This window comes from Sarcophilus harrisii, chromosome 4, assembly GCF_902635505.1.
Source record: "Sarcophilus harrisii chromosome 4, mSarHar1.11, whole genome shotgun sequence".
Taxonomy (NCBI): domain Eukaryota; kingdom Metazoa; phylum Chordata; class Mammalia; order Dasyuromorphia; family Dasyuridae; genus Sarcophilus; species Sarcophilus harrisii.
This window is the reverse complement of record NC_045429.1, coordinates 292,991,416-293,007,888: the sequence shown is the minus strand read 5'-3', so window position 1 is coordinate 293,007,888 and position 16,473 is coordinate 292,991,416. Positions and strand designations below refer to the sequence as shown.

The 16,473-nt window shown below is 39.5% G+C and overlaps 2 protein-coding genes across 2 annotated transcripts; one reads left to right on the top strand and one right to left on the bottom strand.

Annotated features, from left to right (window-relative positions):
• Positions 1-9,875: 9,875 nt before the first annotated feature.
• On the bottom strand, positions 9,876-13,838 carry LOC100928127 (histone H2B type 1-B). The gene has a single exon (XM_031968481.1). The coding sequence runs from the start codon at positions 13,788-13,790 to the stop codon at positions 13,410-13,412; it is 381 nt and encodes a 126-aa protein (XP_031824341.1). The 5' UTR covers positions 13,791-13,838; the 3' UTR covers positions 9,876-13,409.
• A 204-nt stretch (positions 13,839-14,042) lies between these two features.
• On the top strand, positions 14,043-14,570 carry LOC100928381 (histone H2A type 1). Its single transcript, XM_003768704.3, has one exon. It carries the CDS (start codon positions 14,119-14,121, stop codon positions 14,509-14,511), a length of 393 nt encoding a protein of 130 aa, XP_003768752.1. The 5' UTR covers positions 14,043-14,118; the 3' UTR covers positions 14,512-14,570.
• The last annotated feature ends 1,903 nt before the right edge of the window (positions 14,571-16,473 follow it).

Here is a 16,473-nt window from a genome sequence, read left to right as displayed (position 1 = left end):
AATAAATATACAAATATAATACTTTAGCTTGTTAATAAAGTTCATAATGAACTGACTCTAAAGAAGGCTAAGGATCATAAAAAGGATAGTTTTTTGGTTTTTTCGGATATATTAGGGAACAAAGAGGGAGATAATTTTTTTTTTTTAATTGTGCCTTGATTCTTCATGACCCTTTTTGGAATTTTCTTGACAAAAATAATGAAGTTGTCTTCCATTTGCTTCTCCAGCTCATTTTACAGATGAGGAAGCTGAGGCAAACTGGGTTAAGTTACTTGACCAAGGTCACATGGCTAGTAAGTATCTTAGGCCAAATTTGAACTCGGGTCCTCTTTACTCCAGGTCCAGTGCTCAAATCACTGGGTCAACCTTGAGAAAGAATAGCTGACATAAAAAGAAGGCAGAATTGCTCAGTTTCTATATATTATTTATATATGTATGAAATATAAAGGAGGAGCTTTAGCCCCCCCCAAAAAAAAATAACAATAGATAATAGGGAGTTGATATCCTAGATAAGTGAAGAGAGTAAAAGCAAGCATCTAGCTCCTTTTTGGTGACTTTAAATTATTGGCCCAAATGAATTACACCGTAGAACAGTGATTCTCAAACTTCTTAAATTCCGTGGCTAAATTTGAACTTCTTCTCTTATCCTTTACCCCCAAACTATCCCTTCTTCCTAATTTCTATATTACTGTGAAAGGCACCACAATCCATCCCAGTCACCAAGGCTTAACAACAGAGGCATTATCTTCAACTCCTCACTCTCACACAATACCTTTGCCAATGACTGATTTTTTGGGGTGTATCCCTTCTCTCCTTTCATACTTCCACCACTCTGGTTCAGTCCCTCATCACCTCTACCACCTACTGCAGTAATCTGATATCTGGTCTCCCTATATTCTGCTCTATCATCCATTCAGGTATTAAAATGGTCTTCCTAAAGTTTAGGTTTGACCAGCTTTCCCTTCTTCCTCTCCCCTTCTCTCACTTACTAAACTTTAATGGCTTCCTATAATTTCCAGGATCAAATATAAAAACCTCTGTTTGATATTCAAAGCCTTTTATAACCTGCCTCCTCCCATCTTTTCGATCTATTACAGTTTACATCCTCCCTATCACATACTCTATGATTCAGTCACACTGTCACTATACCAGAAATTCTCCCCCTCCTCATCTCTATGTTAACTTTCTCCAATTTATCCTGTATATAACTTTGTATATACAGTGAACTCCATGTGACATCAGGAACTGTCTTTTTTCTCAATTTGTATCCCCAGAGCTTAGCAGGATGCCTGACACATAACAAATGGTTAAAATGTTTATTGAGTCATTGAAAATTCAGAGTTTTCAAGTAAAAGAAAAAAAAAACTGCAAATAGAAAAAATATCAAAGAATCATGACCAAGTTCTTCTTAAACTTGGTAACCACCATTATAAAGGAAGATCCTGAAATAGACTACTTTCAACTGACTTTTTTCAGACCTAGAAAGATCCAACAGAAATATAAAAAGGGGAAAGAACTGAAGAAAAATTTCAAAGAGTTATCTATGACAAATCTCTGATGATTATTCAATGGGAACAGGAAATCACATACATATTTTTTCAGTTGTTTCATGCACATTTACAAAACTATTACTAATCTAGCCCAACTAATCTAACAAACAAATGAAGAAAAGCAGAAATATTAAGACATATTTTAAGATTATAATTCAATAAAAAAATATTTCAATATAGGGTACCTGAAGAATTAAAATTAATTGGAGAATAAAGAATTTAATCCTAAGTAATTCATGGGTCAATAAGTCATAAAAGCAGCAGAAAATTTCACCAAAGAAAATGACAAGACATATCAAACATATCAAAACTTGGATAGATGCATCTAAAATATTTCCTAAGGGAAAATTTGCTTCAAATGCATTCCTCATCACAAAAGAGAAATAACAGATCAATGAAATGAACATGAACTTAAAATATGCAACTTAAAAAACCCCAACTAAGTATCAGATTAAAAATTCTGAAAATCAAAATAGAAATTAACAATATTGAAAGGAAAACTCACTGTATAACTAGTAATAGATCTTTTCTTAATATAGTTAATATTATCTAACTAAAATTCAAGACCTAACATTATATGTGATGGAGAATATTCCAATAATATATAGAATACATAGAATAACACAAGGATAGCCATTATTACAACTTTTATTTGACATAAGGACACACATCAAAACCATAACAATAACATTAGAAAAATAAATTAAGGGAATAAGTATACATACCAAGAAATCAAAGCTGTTGCTTTTAAACAAAATTTTTAACAAAAAGTTTAACAAGTTTTTCTAGCGAAACTTGAAGTCAATTAAAATTTCAGCAAAATTGCAGGATATAAAATTAATAACTACAAATCATTCTTTCTGTGCATTGCCAAAATTTTTTAAAAATCTATTAGGACTTGATAATTACCCTCAGAATAATTACAGAATGTAGACAATATTCAAATATCTTCCTACCAACACATATACTTGACCTATCTGAATATAAACATAAAACACTCTTTAGAAAAATAAAGAAGGAACCAAATAATTGGAAAATATCAATTAATCGAGGTTTTGCTATAATGCCAGAGAAACTGAAGCAAGACAGAGATTGGTTTAATTGTGAACAGTTTGGCTAGTTGACCAAATCAAACTCATGTTCAAAAATCATTTGGTCTAGAATGACTGAGGAACTGCGTTTACATAGGATACAGAAGCAATGCAGTTAGGTCATCAGGAAGCTGTTATACTATATATATATTTCTCCCAGCCTAAAGCATGAACCTGATGCACACAATGTTGGGAATGGGTTTGGAATATATACAATAGTGGAGCAACAGGATGCATGTAATGATGGGAATGGCCTTAAGGGCACGACTTCCAGTATCAGTATTTTAGGGGTAAAACTGATCTTATTTATAGAAGCACCTCACAGGTGTGAGCCCAAGTAAGTAGAAGAACAGAAATAGGCAAAGTCACTCTATGGTCATGCTTGTCACTTTGATCTAATATATGAGGCTAAGTTCAGGTTCTCATGAGAAACTTACAGGTGATGGGGGTGTGAATTAACACTCTTGATATATTGTCCCCTTTGATTCCTGACCCCCCCGCCCCCCAGGCTCCAGAGAGTCTATGAGAGCATATCCTCCTGCCTGGGCCATTTCTAAGGCAAATCATCTCCACTGATAGCCGGATCTCCATTCAAATTCAAGCTGAAAAAGCCTTCAAAGTAATTTCATTTGGGAGATCCTGGTATGATCAGCTCAAACTGCCTCAGCCCCAGCCAAGATCTGCTCATATAATAGGTTCTGCTTACTCATTTCTTTGCAGAATGTCCAAAGCAGTAGCTGCCAGGACCCTGCCCCTTGAGAAGACATTATCTTCTCAGTGCCAGCCTCCATTTCCCTAATAAGACTTTGCTACTGAAGAAGTCAGTTTTTCTAGCAAAGCTGACTTCTCATCCAACAATAAACTTCCATTTTTGCCATCTAAAACTTTTCAGTTCATGAATTCTTTCATGAAGGACCTATGTCAACCAAAAGGGGATTTCTACAACTCTGACTTCCACTAGAACCTCATTACAGAGTCCTTTTGGATTCAGCATGGCTATGACAATATTATAAAAATAATATTACCTAAAATAATTTATATTTATTTAATGCCATACCAATTAAATTAACAAAGGATTACTCTATAGATCTAGAAAAAAATAAAAAAGCACAAGGAAAAGATTGTTAAGGGAATGCAGAGCCAACAAAAGGATAGCAGAAGAAGTAGGACTCCACAGGACTCAAATATGTGTGTATACACATACACACACACACACACACACACACACACAAACATTTATGTACACACATACATAACTAACATAATACAACATGCAATTTATCTTCCACTCACATGTCAAACAAATCTTCCTAAAGCACAAGCTTGACCACTTTATGAACCCTTTCCCCATTAAGTAAACTCTGGTGGCTCTCTATTGCTTCCGGGATCAAATATAAAATTGTGTTTCATTTTTAAAGTCCTTCAAAACCTGGCCCCCTCATACATTTGCAGTCTTCTTATATCTTATTCATTCCCATGTACTCTGCAAATCTAATAACACAGTACTCTTGCTGTTACTTGACCTACTAATAACCTACTATGTGTGTGAAGCACATACAATGGGAGTCATACAATAAAGAAAAAGAATTGCAGAAAACTTAAATTCTATCAGAAATATTATTGGATAAGATTCTGGTTAGTTGGGTATTCCGATGTTATCAATATAGAAACAACTTTTTCAGTATTAAAGTATGCTTGTTTTTAGCTTAGCAAGATTGCTTTTCAACTACAATGCCTTTAAGTTTAATATATTTGTTCTTCAGTTTATATTTCCTAAACACGAAAGAACAAAACTAAATTGGCATTTGTCATTTGTTGTCCATTAAAATAGTCAATATATGTGAGATTATGTTCAAACAATCCAGCAGATGAGCAACACATTAGACTCAAAATGAGGTTCTATTTTGTCTTTATGTCCAAAAAAATTACAAATTTAAGATAATTGGATAGTCATCAAATTATTTAATGATACAAAAGTTCACCATTGTTAGCTATAAAGCTACTATATTATCCTCATACCTGCAGTTACTCTTTGAAAATGTCTGAAGAGCCATTCCCCAATAGATAGTAAAGAAATACGAACGAACAATTCTCAAAAGAACAGGAACCATATGAAAAATGTCCCAAATATTAATAAAAATTGAAATGCAAATCACAAAAATCCTGAGACTTCACTTTACAAAGTGGCAAACTGGCAACCCTCCCAAAAAATGGCAATATGCATTGGAGAGGTTGGGAAAAGATAAACACACACTAATACATTGTTGGTGGAGCTGTGAGATGGTACAATCTTTTTTGGAAAGCAATTTGGAATTATGCATATAAAATAACAAAAATATTCATATCTTTTGAATCAGACTCTGTTACTAGGCTTATATCCCAATAAACCCATAAAAAAGTCCCCATATATATCAAAATATTTAAATTTAGCATTTTTTTGTGATAGCAAAAAAAAAAAAAAAAGAAAGAAAGAAAAAGAAAATAGATGCTTATCAACTGAGAAATTCTGTTAATTTTAGTCCATAATGTGTGATGAATAAAGAAAAAGCATGAGGGGCAGGCTAGGTAGCCAAAAAAAAAAGGGGGGGGGGGAGAAAATAGATGTTTATCAACTGAGAAATGCTGTTAATTTTAGTCCATAAAGCATGAGGGGCTAGGCTAGGTCCTGAAGTCAGGAGAACCTGAATTCAAATTTAACCTCAAACACTTAAAACTGCCTAGCTGTGTAATCTTGGGTAAATCACTTCACCCCAATTTTGGAAGGAAGAAAGGAAGGAAGGGAAGAAATGAAAGGAGGGAAGGAAAGAAAGAGGGAGGGAGGGAGGAATATGACCCCACTGAGGGCTATAAATTGAGAGTTTTAAGCTATGAGCTATAAATTATAAGCCCAACTGCTTCCAACAACTTCCCCAGAACCAGAACCACCAAGACATGTTAAAAGGGGAACTCCATGTCTATATGGGAACATGAGCAAGGTTTCTTATACTCCTAGTAATTTTCTTTACCAGTTTCCCATTGTCATCAATTTGCATGCAACAGGTAGATTTAATTTTCCACAAACTCCCCCTTCCTCTGCTAATAGGTAGTCTAAGACTAACCTATGCTGCAAGACCGCCTCTCTTGTCTGGGTGGCTTGGTCGCCTACCAAATCCAGGGCCTCTGCAGTCTGGTTAGTGACAATTTCTACTACTTTACTACTATATCTCCAACTTCCCATCCTGGGCCCATGTTGCGGGTCCATATTCTTTGAGGCCAAGAATCTCCCCATCCATTAGCATCCCTGGTTTGAGTGAGGGAGATGTCAATGCTTCGTTTTTCACTATCCAGGTCATTATAGAGCTGAACCTCCAAATAACTTTTCCCAGAACTGGGCAGAAATTAAAATTTAGGTCTGATTAAATGAATATAACAAACACCATTCCAATTAAGGGGGAGTTGGGTGTCCGCAGTCTGCCCACAAATCTAATAGTGCCCTTTCAAGGAAGGGTTCCTTTTTCGACAGATTGATGTTCTGTTGGTTACTGGATAATACTGCAGATCTCTATCTCCTAGAGAACCACCCGCACATATATATGAGCTTCTATATTGGCATCTCCATAACTGACATCTAGGCTTCCACAGGCATTTCTCTACATGGGTTGCTACCTTTATTAGTCCGATTCCAGAATATATCAAAGTACCCAGACCAAATTTTATTTTTCCCAACTTTTATTTCCCCAATCACAACTGGGGAGGTGAAGTGTCCCTTTGTTGTTGTTCTTCATACAGACTGCTATTCAGACTCCTTCATAATGTTCTGCCGCATTCACCTATGAACAACTCTCTAAAAGTCTCGTCTTACTTGTCATTTTGACATGAGATCCATGTACTATTATCCACATTGTACATGAGTACTATTCCATATATTTTGTTACCTAGTACAATTAATTTGGTTATTTCCAATGCTTATAGAGTAGGTCCAGTCACACTGACTTTCACCTAGCCACCTTCCTTCCCCTGTCTGATTCAGGCAGTATTTACCTGGGACTGATGCAGTCAATGTCCACTGATGTTCCTCTCAGTCTGACCAAACAACGGTTTCATGATGTACATCTGACTTATTGCTTGGACTTAAAGGCACAGCTACTCAGGGCAATTGCTCAAACTGTTGGGGCCCTCCACACATCCAGCAGTCCCTGATATGGAAAGTATCAGCAACAGTCTGTGTCAAACTCTGAAAGCTATTCTCTTTCCTCAATAGAGCATTTAGAAGTGGGGGCCATGAAGGTGAATAGCAGGAGCAACATTAGGCATAAAAGGGATAATTCCAACTTTGGGTTTGATTTTGATCCCATTGTCCTGAGGACAATGCATCCTCAGATGCACAATAGAGTAGTCAGTCACCATCTAGAACAAACAGAAAAAGTTCTAATACAGTTCCCCAGAATATAAAGCACAATAGAAATCTATATATAGAATCCATTAATTGCCTTCCCCGAGTTACTGACTTCTTAACTTCAAGTGCAATTTCAAATTCTCTGCAGATTCAGATACTATGGTCCATTCCTTTGGAGCGTCCACAAGTCCTTTGACTAGGGTGTGATGAGTCCAACCAGGCTCCCATGTCCTTAAAGCAGTGTCTGAGGTAAGAAGAACTTGGAATGGTCCCTCCCAATCTGGAGTCAGTTTTTCTTCTTTCCATGTCCAGATCAGGACGTAGTCACCAGGCTTGAACCTGTGTACCATAAATCCTAGGGGAAGGGTCTGAGCAATGAGTCTTTTAAGTTGCAATTCATGTAAATGTTTCAGCAAAGCATTATGTCTTATGAACAGGTCTTTAGTTTCCACTATTGGATCTAGCAACTCCCTACAGCTCCCTAGATATGGATGTCCATATAACAATTCATATGGGTTATGATATCCTGATATCCCTGCAGGGTTTCTAATTCTTAAAAGGGCCAAAAGAAGGCACTTAGTCCAGGGCAACTGTTTCTAAAGTTAGTTTAGTGAGCTGTCTTGCTTGATTCATTCTTTCGACCTTGTCTGAAGAGGGAGGATGCCAGGGGATATGAAGCTCCCAAGAGATTTCTAAGGCTCAGGCCGGGGACTAGAGTATTCTAGAAGTAAAGTGCATATCCTGGTCCAAGTCCATATGCTCCACCATCCCATACCTTGGAATCATGTGTTCCAGGAGCATCTTGCTAACTGATGATGCAGTAGCCTGTGATAAGGGAAAAGCCTCTACCCATGAGGTCAGATGGTCCACTAAAACCAATAGGTATTTGAGATGGCCTACAAGTGGTAGCTCAGTGAAGTCCACTTGGATGCTTTGGAATGGCCTGACTCCTGAGGGTCTTCCTCCTTGTGAGGCTCAGCATTGGGTAGTCTTATTTGTTTCTCGACAAATGATGCAGCCCTCCACCAATTGCCATGCCAGTGTATATAATCCTGGTGAGACAAATCTAGTCAACACCACATCACACAGGTTTTGGACATCCCAATGACTCCCTTGGTATAAATATTGAAGGCCATGTCTTATACCAGCTTTGGTCTCTACTTCTCAACCATCTGGGAGGAGCCAATGCCCATTGGTTGTTTCCTGAACACCTAGGTCCTGAACCTTCAGTTTTTCTTCTGGAGTGAAGGATAGTGAAGGCAGACTAAGAAGAATGGCAGGAATTAAAACTAGCACTTTCTTTTATTGTTCAGATTCTCCTTCCCCTGCCTTCCTTGTTTCTCATCAGCTAAGCAATTGCCCCAGGCCTCAAAAATATTCCCTGTTTGGTGACCTTTGACATGAACAATTGCAATTGGTTTTGTAACAATAAATAGCCAATACTTCAATTATCGGAGTGGCAGGAGCCAGCCCTTTTCCTTTACTATTTAAACATCCCCCTTTCTTCCCATATTTTCCCAAGCATATGTGCCATCCCCAACCATATTTGGAATCTGTGTATATGAATCCTTCTTTATCAGGTAACAGCTTTAATGCCTGATTGAGAGCGTATAGTTCACAGGTTTGAGCAGACCATCTCCTGGGTAGGGAACTGGCCTGAATCAAAGAATTATGGTCTGTAATGACCGCACTAGCACCCAGGACACCCCAGAATCAGCCGGAGTCAGGATAAGCAAAAGTCCTTAATCTTTATTCTAGGTCTTAGACGCAGGATTGAACAGGATGGAAGCAGAATCTCAGGACCTCCTTCTCTCTACCACCGAGAGTGTGTCCCTGGCTAGCTTTACTCTACCCTCTAGTCCCTCCTACAATCTTCTATACATGTACGGATAGTGGAAAGGATCATTTTCTAAGCATATGCCCATAGAGTATCATCCAATCAGTAGGTAGCCTCAAGTGCTCAGCAGTGCCGACCACACTGCATTGAATTCAATAGTTTCAGGCCTCTACAATGGTCCCCATCTATTACGACATATTGGTCCAGCCTCTTCCTTTCCATTACTCTGGAGGAACTGTCTATGAACCGACTCCTGCAAATCTTCCCTCATCTTAGTCTGTTAATCTATAATATCTAAACAACAATGCTCTAAATTTACGGCTTCCTCCAGGGAAGCGAACAGGAAATTGGTAGGATTTAGATTATGATTCTGAGATAAGACTAAATCATCCTTTTCCAACATTTTTCAAAATCCTTGAATCAGCCATTTCCCTGCTTTCTGATTCAAGATTGCCCAGACCTGATGAGATACAGTCACAATTAAGCAGCCTCCAAAAGTGATCTTTCTGCTTTCTTCTACTAGGAGGGCAGTGGCTGCCACCACCTGTATACAGGTCGGTCATCCCTTGGCCACTGGATTCAAGATTTTTGACAGAAAGGCCACTGGGTATCTCTGCCCCCCCCCCCTCTCATTTGTGCCAAGACTTCCAGTGCCATTCCCTTTTCTGTATTTACAAATAAATGGAAAGGTTTCTCCAATGAGGGCAACATGAGTACAGCGGCTGAAATCAAAACCTTTTTCAATTGCTCAAAATTCCATTCACTCTCCAGGTCCCACTGGACTCATTCTGGCCTGTCTTCCAACAAATGGTTATATAAAGGTTCGATCAGGACAGCATATGCATATGCATCAATCCAATGTCTAAGTATTCCACTAGACACAGGAATTTCCATAGTTCTCTCTTTGTCTCAGGCTTGGCCGTTTGAACTATCCCTTCTATCCATAACGGATTCAACCTCTTTTTCCCTTCACTTTTCAGATGTATTTCACTTCCAAGTATTTCTTCTTCTTCTCTTTCTGCAAATTGTAATTTACCCTGTGAAACTCCTAAGCCCTCGTTATCCCAAGTAATTCAGGCGTTCAATAGTCACTTAGCTGACTATCTCCTGCTTCTGCCCTGTGAATGAATAGATCATAGACATATGAAGGACTTTAATCCCTCTAGATGAATCAGAGCCCTCCAATATTCCTTCTAAAACTTGTCCAAATAAATTTGGGGACTCTGTATACACTTGTGGCAGGACACACCATCTATATTATTGTTTTCTTCCCCTGTGTGAATCCTCCCACTCAAATGCAAAACTGTCCCTACTAGTTTCATCCAAGGGACCACTCCAGAAGGCATACTTCAAGTCCACTCCACTAAATCATGCCCTATTCTTTGGTATCCTTTCCAGTCTAGTATATGGGTCAGGAACCACTGGGTGAGAGGACAGCACTATCTTCTTTATTTCTCTCAAATCTTGTACCATCCTTTATGTCCCATCCTTTCTAGCCGGGAGGATAGGAATATTGAAAGGTAAAATGCAAGCCTCTAGGAGCCCTGTTGTCAATAACCCCTTGATCATTAGTTTCAAATGCCTTCTTCCTTCCAAAGGGACTGAGTATTGTCTAATCCTTACTGTCCTTAACTTAATCTTTATTAGGGAGATTTATAGTGTGCCTGGATTATTTGGGCCAGCCCAGACTTGGGGATCAATCCGGTCTTTCTCAATTTCTTTCAATACATGTCTGGATTGGTACTATTAGAGTGACTCAGGGTACTGGACTAATGGACAATTTGGTTATCAGGTCTCTGCCCAACAAATTTACCTGTGCCTTGGGAAACAGAAGTAGGTGTCCTACGACTAAATTCCAGTACTCTAATCAGAGGAACAGGGAAATTTTCTCCCTTGACCCCTGATACCATCAAAATTTCTGATGACAAATTAGTTCCCTGAGGTAGCTGGGCTGCTCCTGAATCAACTAAAAATACCATCTCCTCCCCATTAGGTCTCACCTTTAAATTAAGGGCTCCAGGTGGGATTTCTCCAAGAACTCCTGACATCCCTAATCTTCAAGTTCCATTAGAAAGCAAACCCTTTGTTCCTCTTTCTGTTAGGGCAGTTTCTTGATAAATGTCCCTTTTATCCTTAAGTCCAACAAGTGAGAGGCCCCCCTCTGCTCAGCCTTCCCATTTGTCCAACAGAGCATCTGATGCATTCCCTTGTCACTCCTTACTACACACTTGTCACTCCTTGTCACTCATGTTCCAGGGAGCCTGTCCTTGGTTTCTTTCCTGCGGGCCCCTGGTTTGGTTTTTAGTGGACTCCATGGCTTTCTGAACTGCCTATACAAACATCTTAGCCTTCTGTTTCTGTTTCTCATCATCTCTCCTCACAAAAACCTTTGCTTCTTTTAGGAGGTCCCCCAAGGGTTTCCTATTCCATCCCTCTATCTTCTGTAGCTTTTTACTAATGTCCCACCAGGCATTGGTGACAAAATGGACTTTTAACATAATTTCAGTATCAGGATCTTGGGGCCCGAGAATTTTCTAATGGCATTCCTCAGTTTTCTAAGAACTTTGAGGGTGACTCCTCTTTTCCCTGCATAATTTTAAAAGTCTTTTTCAAATTTTGTGACTTAGAGACAGAATTTTTCATTCTTGTAATAATTCCCTCAAATCTTGCATGTATTGCCTATGGACATGATTAGCATTATCCAACCTGTGTCTTGCAAGGGAAACTTTGCTTAGGCTGGCACTACCCCAGCATTGGCTGTGTATCATCGTTCCCATTCCATTATACCTGCCGCAGTGCTGGCAAATGCCCTTTCTTCCTGAGTGAACAACATGTTCATAATGTGCATCAATTCCTTCCAAGAGTAAAGCTAGGTCCCCAAAACTGATCCAATTGTTTAGACATCCCAATAGGGTCCTCCATTGGGGACTTCTGGTCACAGGGGCATTAACATATCCAATTTGACCCATCCCTACGGGAATTTCCCAAAGAGGGTACATATTAGTTTTGGAAGCGGACTTGTTACAAGGGAGGGGGAAATTCTCTAAATCCTTCCTCAACTGATGAACCTCTCTGCAAGAACCCATAAGGTGACACTTTACTTGCATCTGGGGTCCCTAAATCTAGAGGTGCCACTAGGTCTTGGAGGGCAGAAGGAGACACTCTGCTGGCGCCGCCTGATGTGGAGGCACACAAGATGGTGGAAGGACAAGAAAAAGGTCCCAGAGGTGTGGTGGGATCAGTTCCTGTTCTTTCCCTTTCACCTTTGTTTGAGATAAGAACAGCTGGCCCCGGGAGCCAGAGGCTAGCCTACATAATTTCCTCTGGGTTGGGGGCCCTTCTCATTAACATATAAATTCAGCTGTTGGCACATCGAATCCTCGGAGGAGCCCTACGTCGGGCCAGATTGTCCCTCTGATTCACCCCATACAAAACAGCAATAGTTAATCATCATCTTCTTGTCCTTTCCCTTACATTTTGGCAATTTCCAAGTCTGTGACCCATTACCTAAAGGCCTATCCGCTGGCATCTTCGGGTTTCTTTCTTATGCTCAGAGATTGGACTGCTCTTTTCCCATTTTCTATGAGGGCTGCCGCCAGACACCTTCAAGTGCAGGACTGAACAAATTATTCTAGCCTTTGCTAGATTACCAGCAGTAGCAGCAGTAGCGTTCTCAGGCAGCCTTTCCTTTGGGGTCCGCAGTCCATCCAATTTAGATCGGAAGCCCTCACCGGTCTCCCCAGTCTAAGACTCCCGAAATTGACCCCCAGGCCTTCTTGAGTGCTTACCTCCTGGATATGCGCGCACAAGTTGCCTGACTGCAAATCACCTTCTAGCATCCGCCGACCGGCTTTCGCTTTCTTCAGAACTTCGGGAGCCGTAACTCCCTCCATTTCGGTTCACCACCGCGTTCCTCCACTTTGGACTGTTTTCTTCACTATTCGGAGGCGTCTCCGGGTGCAAAGTTTATTTCGGTTCTCCCGAGAAGCAGGGAAGTTCCTTCACAAGAGGATCCCAGCAGGGAGGCCACGTACGGAAGCAAGGTTATAAAGCGGAAAACCGCAAGACTTCTTCCCCATCCCCCTCTCCTGATTTCTAAGCTAACTGGTTAACATGCGCAAAAGTTTCCTTACTTGGAATATTTTACTTATTCTCACTTGCCTATCGCTGAGCAGACATTAAGCAAGTCAGATTTCCACACATCGTGGTATTCCTGACTGCCGACTTTCGAGAAATGTACATTTAGGCCTAGGGTTAGAACTACCTTAGTTCATAGTCCCAATCACAACTAATTGCTCCCCAAACTATTAAGAGAAATTTTTTTTTTCTTAATTTTAATGTCTTGCAGTTTAGCGGTGCATAAAACGCATACTTTTTAGTTTTGTTTTGTGGCTCTTTTTCCTTTGGGGAAGCGAGCAAAATTTATCCTGGATTAAAGATTTAATTTGAATAGCAAGCTTGGGTACACAACACGAGCAAATTTAAATATTACAGCAATTCTGTGAAAACGAAGGTGGCTCTTAAAAGAGCCTTTGGGTTCGGTTCAAAGAGCCCGTCTATTTGGAGCTAGTGTATTTGGTGACAGCCTTGGTGCCCTCAGACACGGCATGTTTGGCCAGCTCCCCGGGCAGCAACAGGCGCACAGCCGTCTGAATCTCCCTGGAAGTTATGGTGGAGCGCTTGTTGTAATGCGCCAAACGGGACGCCTCGCCAGCGATACGCTCAAAAATATCGTTGACAAAAGAGTTCATAATGCCCATAGCTTTAGAAGAAATGCCAGTATCAGGATGAACCTGTTTCAACACTTTGTACACGTAGATAGAGTAACTTTCTTTACGGCTGCGCTTCCGCTTCTTTCCATCTTTTTTCTGTGCCTTAGTGACGGCCTTTTTTGACCCCTTTTTGGGGGCTGGAGCGGACTTGGAAGGTTCAGGCATTATAGAGAGCAGGCTTCACAAAAAGCTAAAATGAGAAGACGGTTCCTTCTATTTATAGGCCCAATATGCAAATAAGGACTCAAGAGCCGGTTCTTTCTCATTGGCAAAACTGTGAAGATGACGTCATAAACTAGAAAGCGTATGTAAATAAGCAGATTTCGATTCTACTTTCCTATTGGCTGCTTTGTATACATTGCCGGGTAACCAATCAGCTGCTCAAGGTTACTATTGGAAAACCTATAAAAGTGCAGTCACTGACACTCTTCCCGGCTAGGCAGTTTCTTAGCTTTTTTCTTATCTCTTTCCTGTCGTCTTATTTTAATTTAAGATGTCTGGACGCGGCAAACAGGGAGGAAAAGCTCGCGCTAAAGCTAAGTCCAGATCCTCTAGAGCAGGCCTCCAGTTTCCAGTAGGTCGAGTACATCGTTTGCTCCGTAAAGGTAATTATGCCGAAAGGGTCGGGGCTGGTGCACCAGTCTATTTGGCTGCTGTTCTGGAATATCTGACAGCCGAAATCTTGGAGCTGGCGGGTAATGCTGCTCGGGACAACAAGAAAACTCGTATAATTCCCCGCCACCTTCAATTGGCTATCCGTAATGACGAAGAGCTCAACAAGTTGTTGGGCAAAGTAACCATTGCTCAGGGCGGTGTTTTGCCCAACATTCAGGCTGTACTTTTGCCAAAGAAAACAGAGAGTCATCATAAAATCAAGAGCAAGTAAAGGCTTGGGGGCCCGGAAGAAATTTTCAAAACCAAAGGCTCTTTTAAGAGCCACTTCACAATTTCTGAAAGAGCTTTTCACGTAACAGCAGCTGCTGGGAAGAAAGTGGACTTGGGTAATATTGTAGCTTGAATATTTTCCACAAATTTTCCTTTGCGTTAGAGACTTGAAGGAAATTGCATATCATCTGGTCTGAGAAGTCATTATAACGTTCCAGGAAGGAGGTGAGAAAAGGGGCCTGAAAGTGGTATTTAGGTTGGACATTAAAAGCATAGGCAGATAAATGAATGGAAAGGAAGGTGTTTAAAGAAAGACAGGTGTTAGTATAGTATATGTTAAGGCATAAAATGGGTCAGTTTTAAAATATACAGAAGAACATAAGGAGAAGTAACAGGAAATAAGATAGAATAATTAAAGTGTCAAAAGTTATGGTGAACCTTAAATTCCGGGCAAAGGTACTACTAAACATTTCTAAATTAACGAGTAGAATTATGATAAGAAAAAAAATTACTCGGGCAGCAAGGATAAGACCTGGATTAGAACAGGAAAAATGGAGTTAAGATTTTGAAGTTGTCAAGACGGGTAACAAATTCTCTTAGGGTTGAAAAAGAGGATTGGGTAGGAAATAAACTAGTGCTTAAAAATAAGAAAGGAATTGGGATAGTGTATTGTCTTTGTAGCATTTTAGCCTTTCTTTTTTAGCCTTCCTTCAGGAAGCTAAGTAGAATGGCTGAAAAATACCATTTATTTGAAGCATTAAGAAGTTATTAATGACCGTAAGACAATAGAATGGTGGGGAAACAAGAATAATTGCAAGTTATAAAATCCTGCCAATGTCCTTCCTTGGTACAATTTTTTTTCTGCTCTACTCCCTGTCAGCAATGAGATCTAAGTGTCCTTGGAAAGCTAAGAATATTAGCTGTTCTGGGCACAGAAATATCTCTGTGAGTCTCAAACAGATCTCTCTGCAATAATTGGGTCAATAACCCGAGTTAAGATCTAGGTGTCTTCATTTTTAGTCAATTAAAAATTAATTACAAAGTTCATCTGGAAGAACAAAAGGTCAAGAAGTTCAAGGAAGGAATTAATGAAAAAAAATGCAAATGAAGGTAGCCTAGCTGTATCAGACCTAAAACTATATTATAAAACAGCAGTCATCAAAACCATTTGGTATTGGCTTGATCAAACTAGGTTAGGTTCACAAAACACTGTAATCAATGACTAGCAATCTATTGTTTGACAAACCCAAAGACCCCAGCTTTGGAGATAAGAACCCAATATTTGACAAAAATTGCTGGGAAAATCAGAAATTAATATGGCAGAAACTAAGCACTGACCCACACCTAACCCTATGCTAAGGTAAAGTCGGAAATGGGTTTATGATTTAGACTAATGTGCCATCAGCACATCAGGAGAACAAAGGATAGTTTACCTCTCAGATCTGTAGAGAAGGAAGGAATTTGTGGTCAAAGGTCATTTTGCATGGAATGCAAAATGGGTAATTTTGATTATATTAAGTTAAAAAGTTTTTGTACAAACAAAACCAATGTAAATAAATTAGAAGGAAAGAAGTAAACTGGGGGGGTAAATTTACATCCAAGGTTCTGATAAAGCTTTCATTTCTGAAATATATAGAGAATTTACTCATTCATAATTCAAGCCATTCTCCAATTGATAAATGGTCAAAATATATAAATAGACAATTTTTAGATGAAGAAATTGAAACCATTTCTAGTCATTTAAAAAAGCTCCAAATCACTATTGATCAGAGAAATGCAAGTTAAGACAACTCTCAGGTACCACCACACACATCAGATTAGCAATAATGGCAGGAAAAAATAATGATGATTGTTGGAAGGTATGTAGAAAAACTGGGACACTAATACATTGTTGGTGGAGTTGTGAATAGATCCAACCATTTTGGAGAGCAATTTGGAACTATGTCCAAAGGACTATGAAACT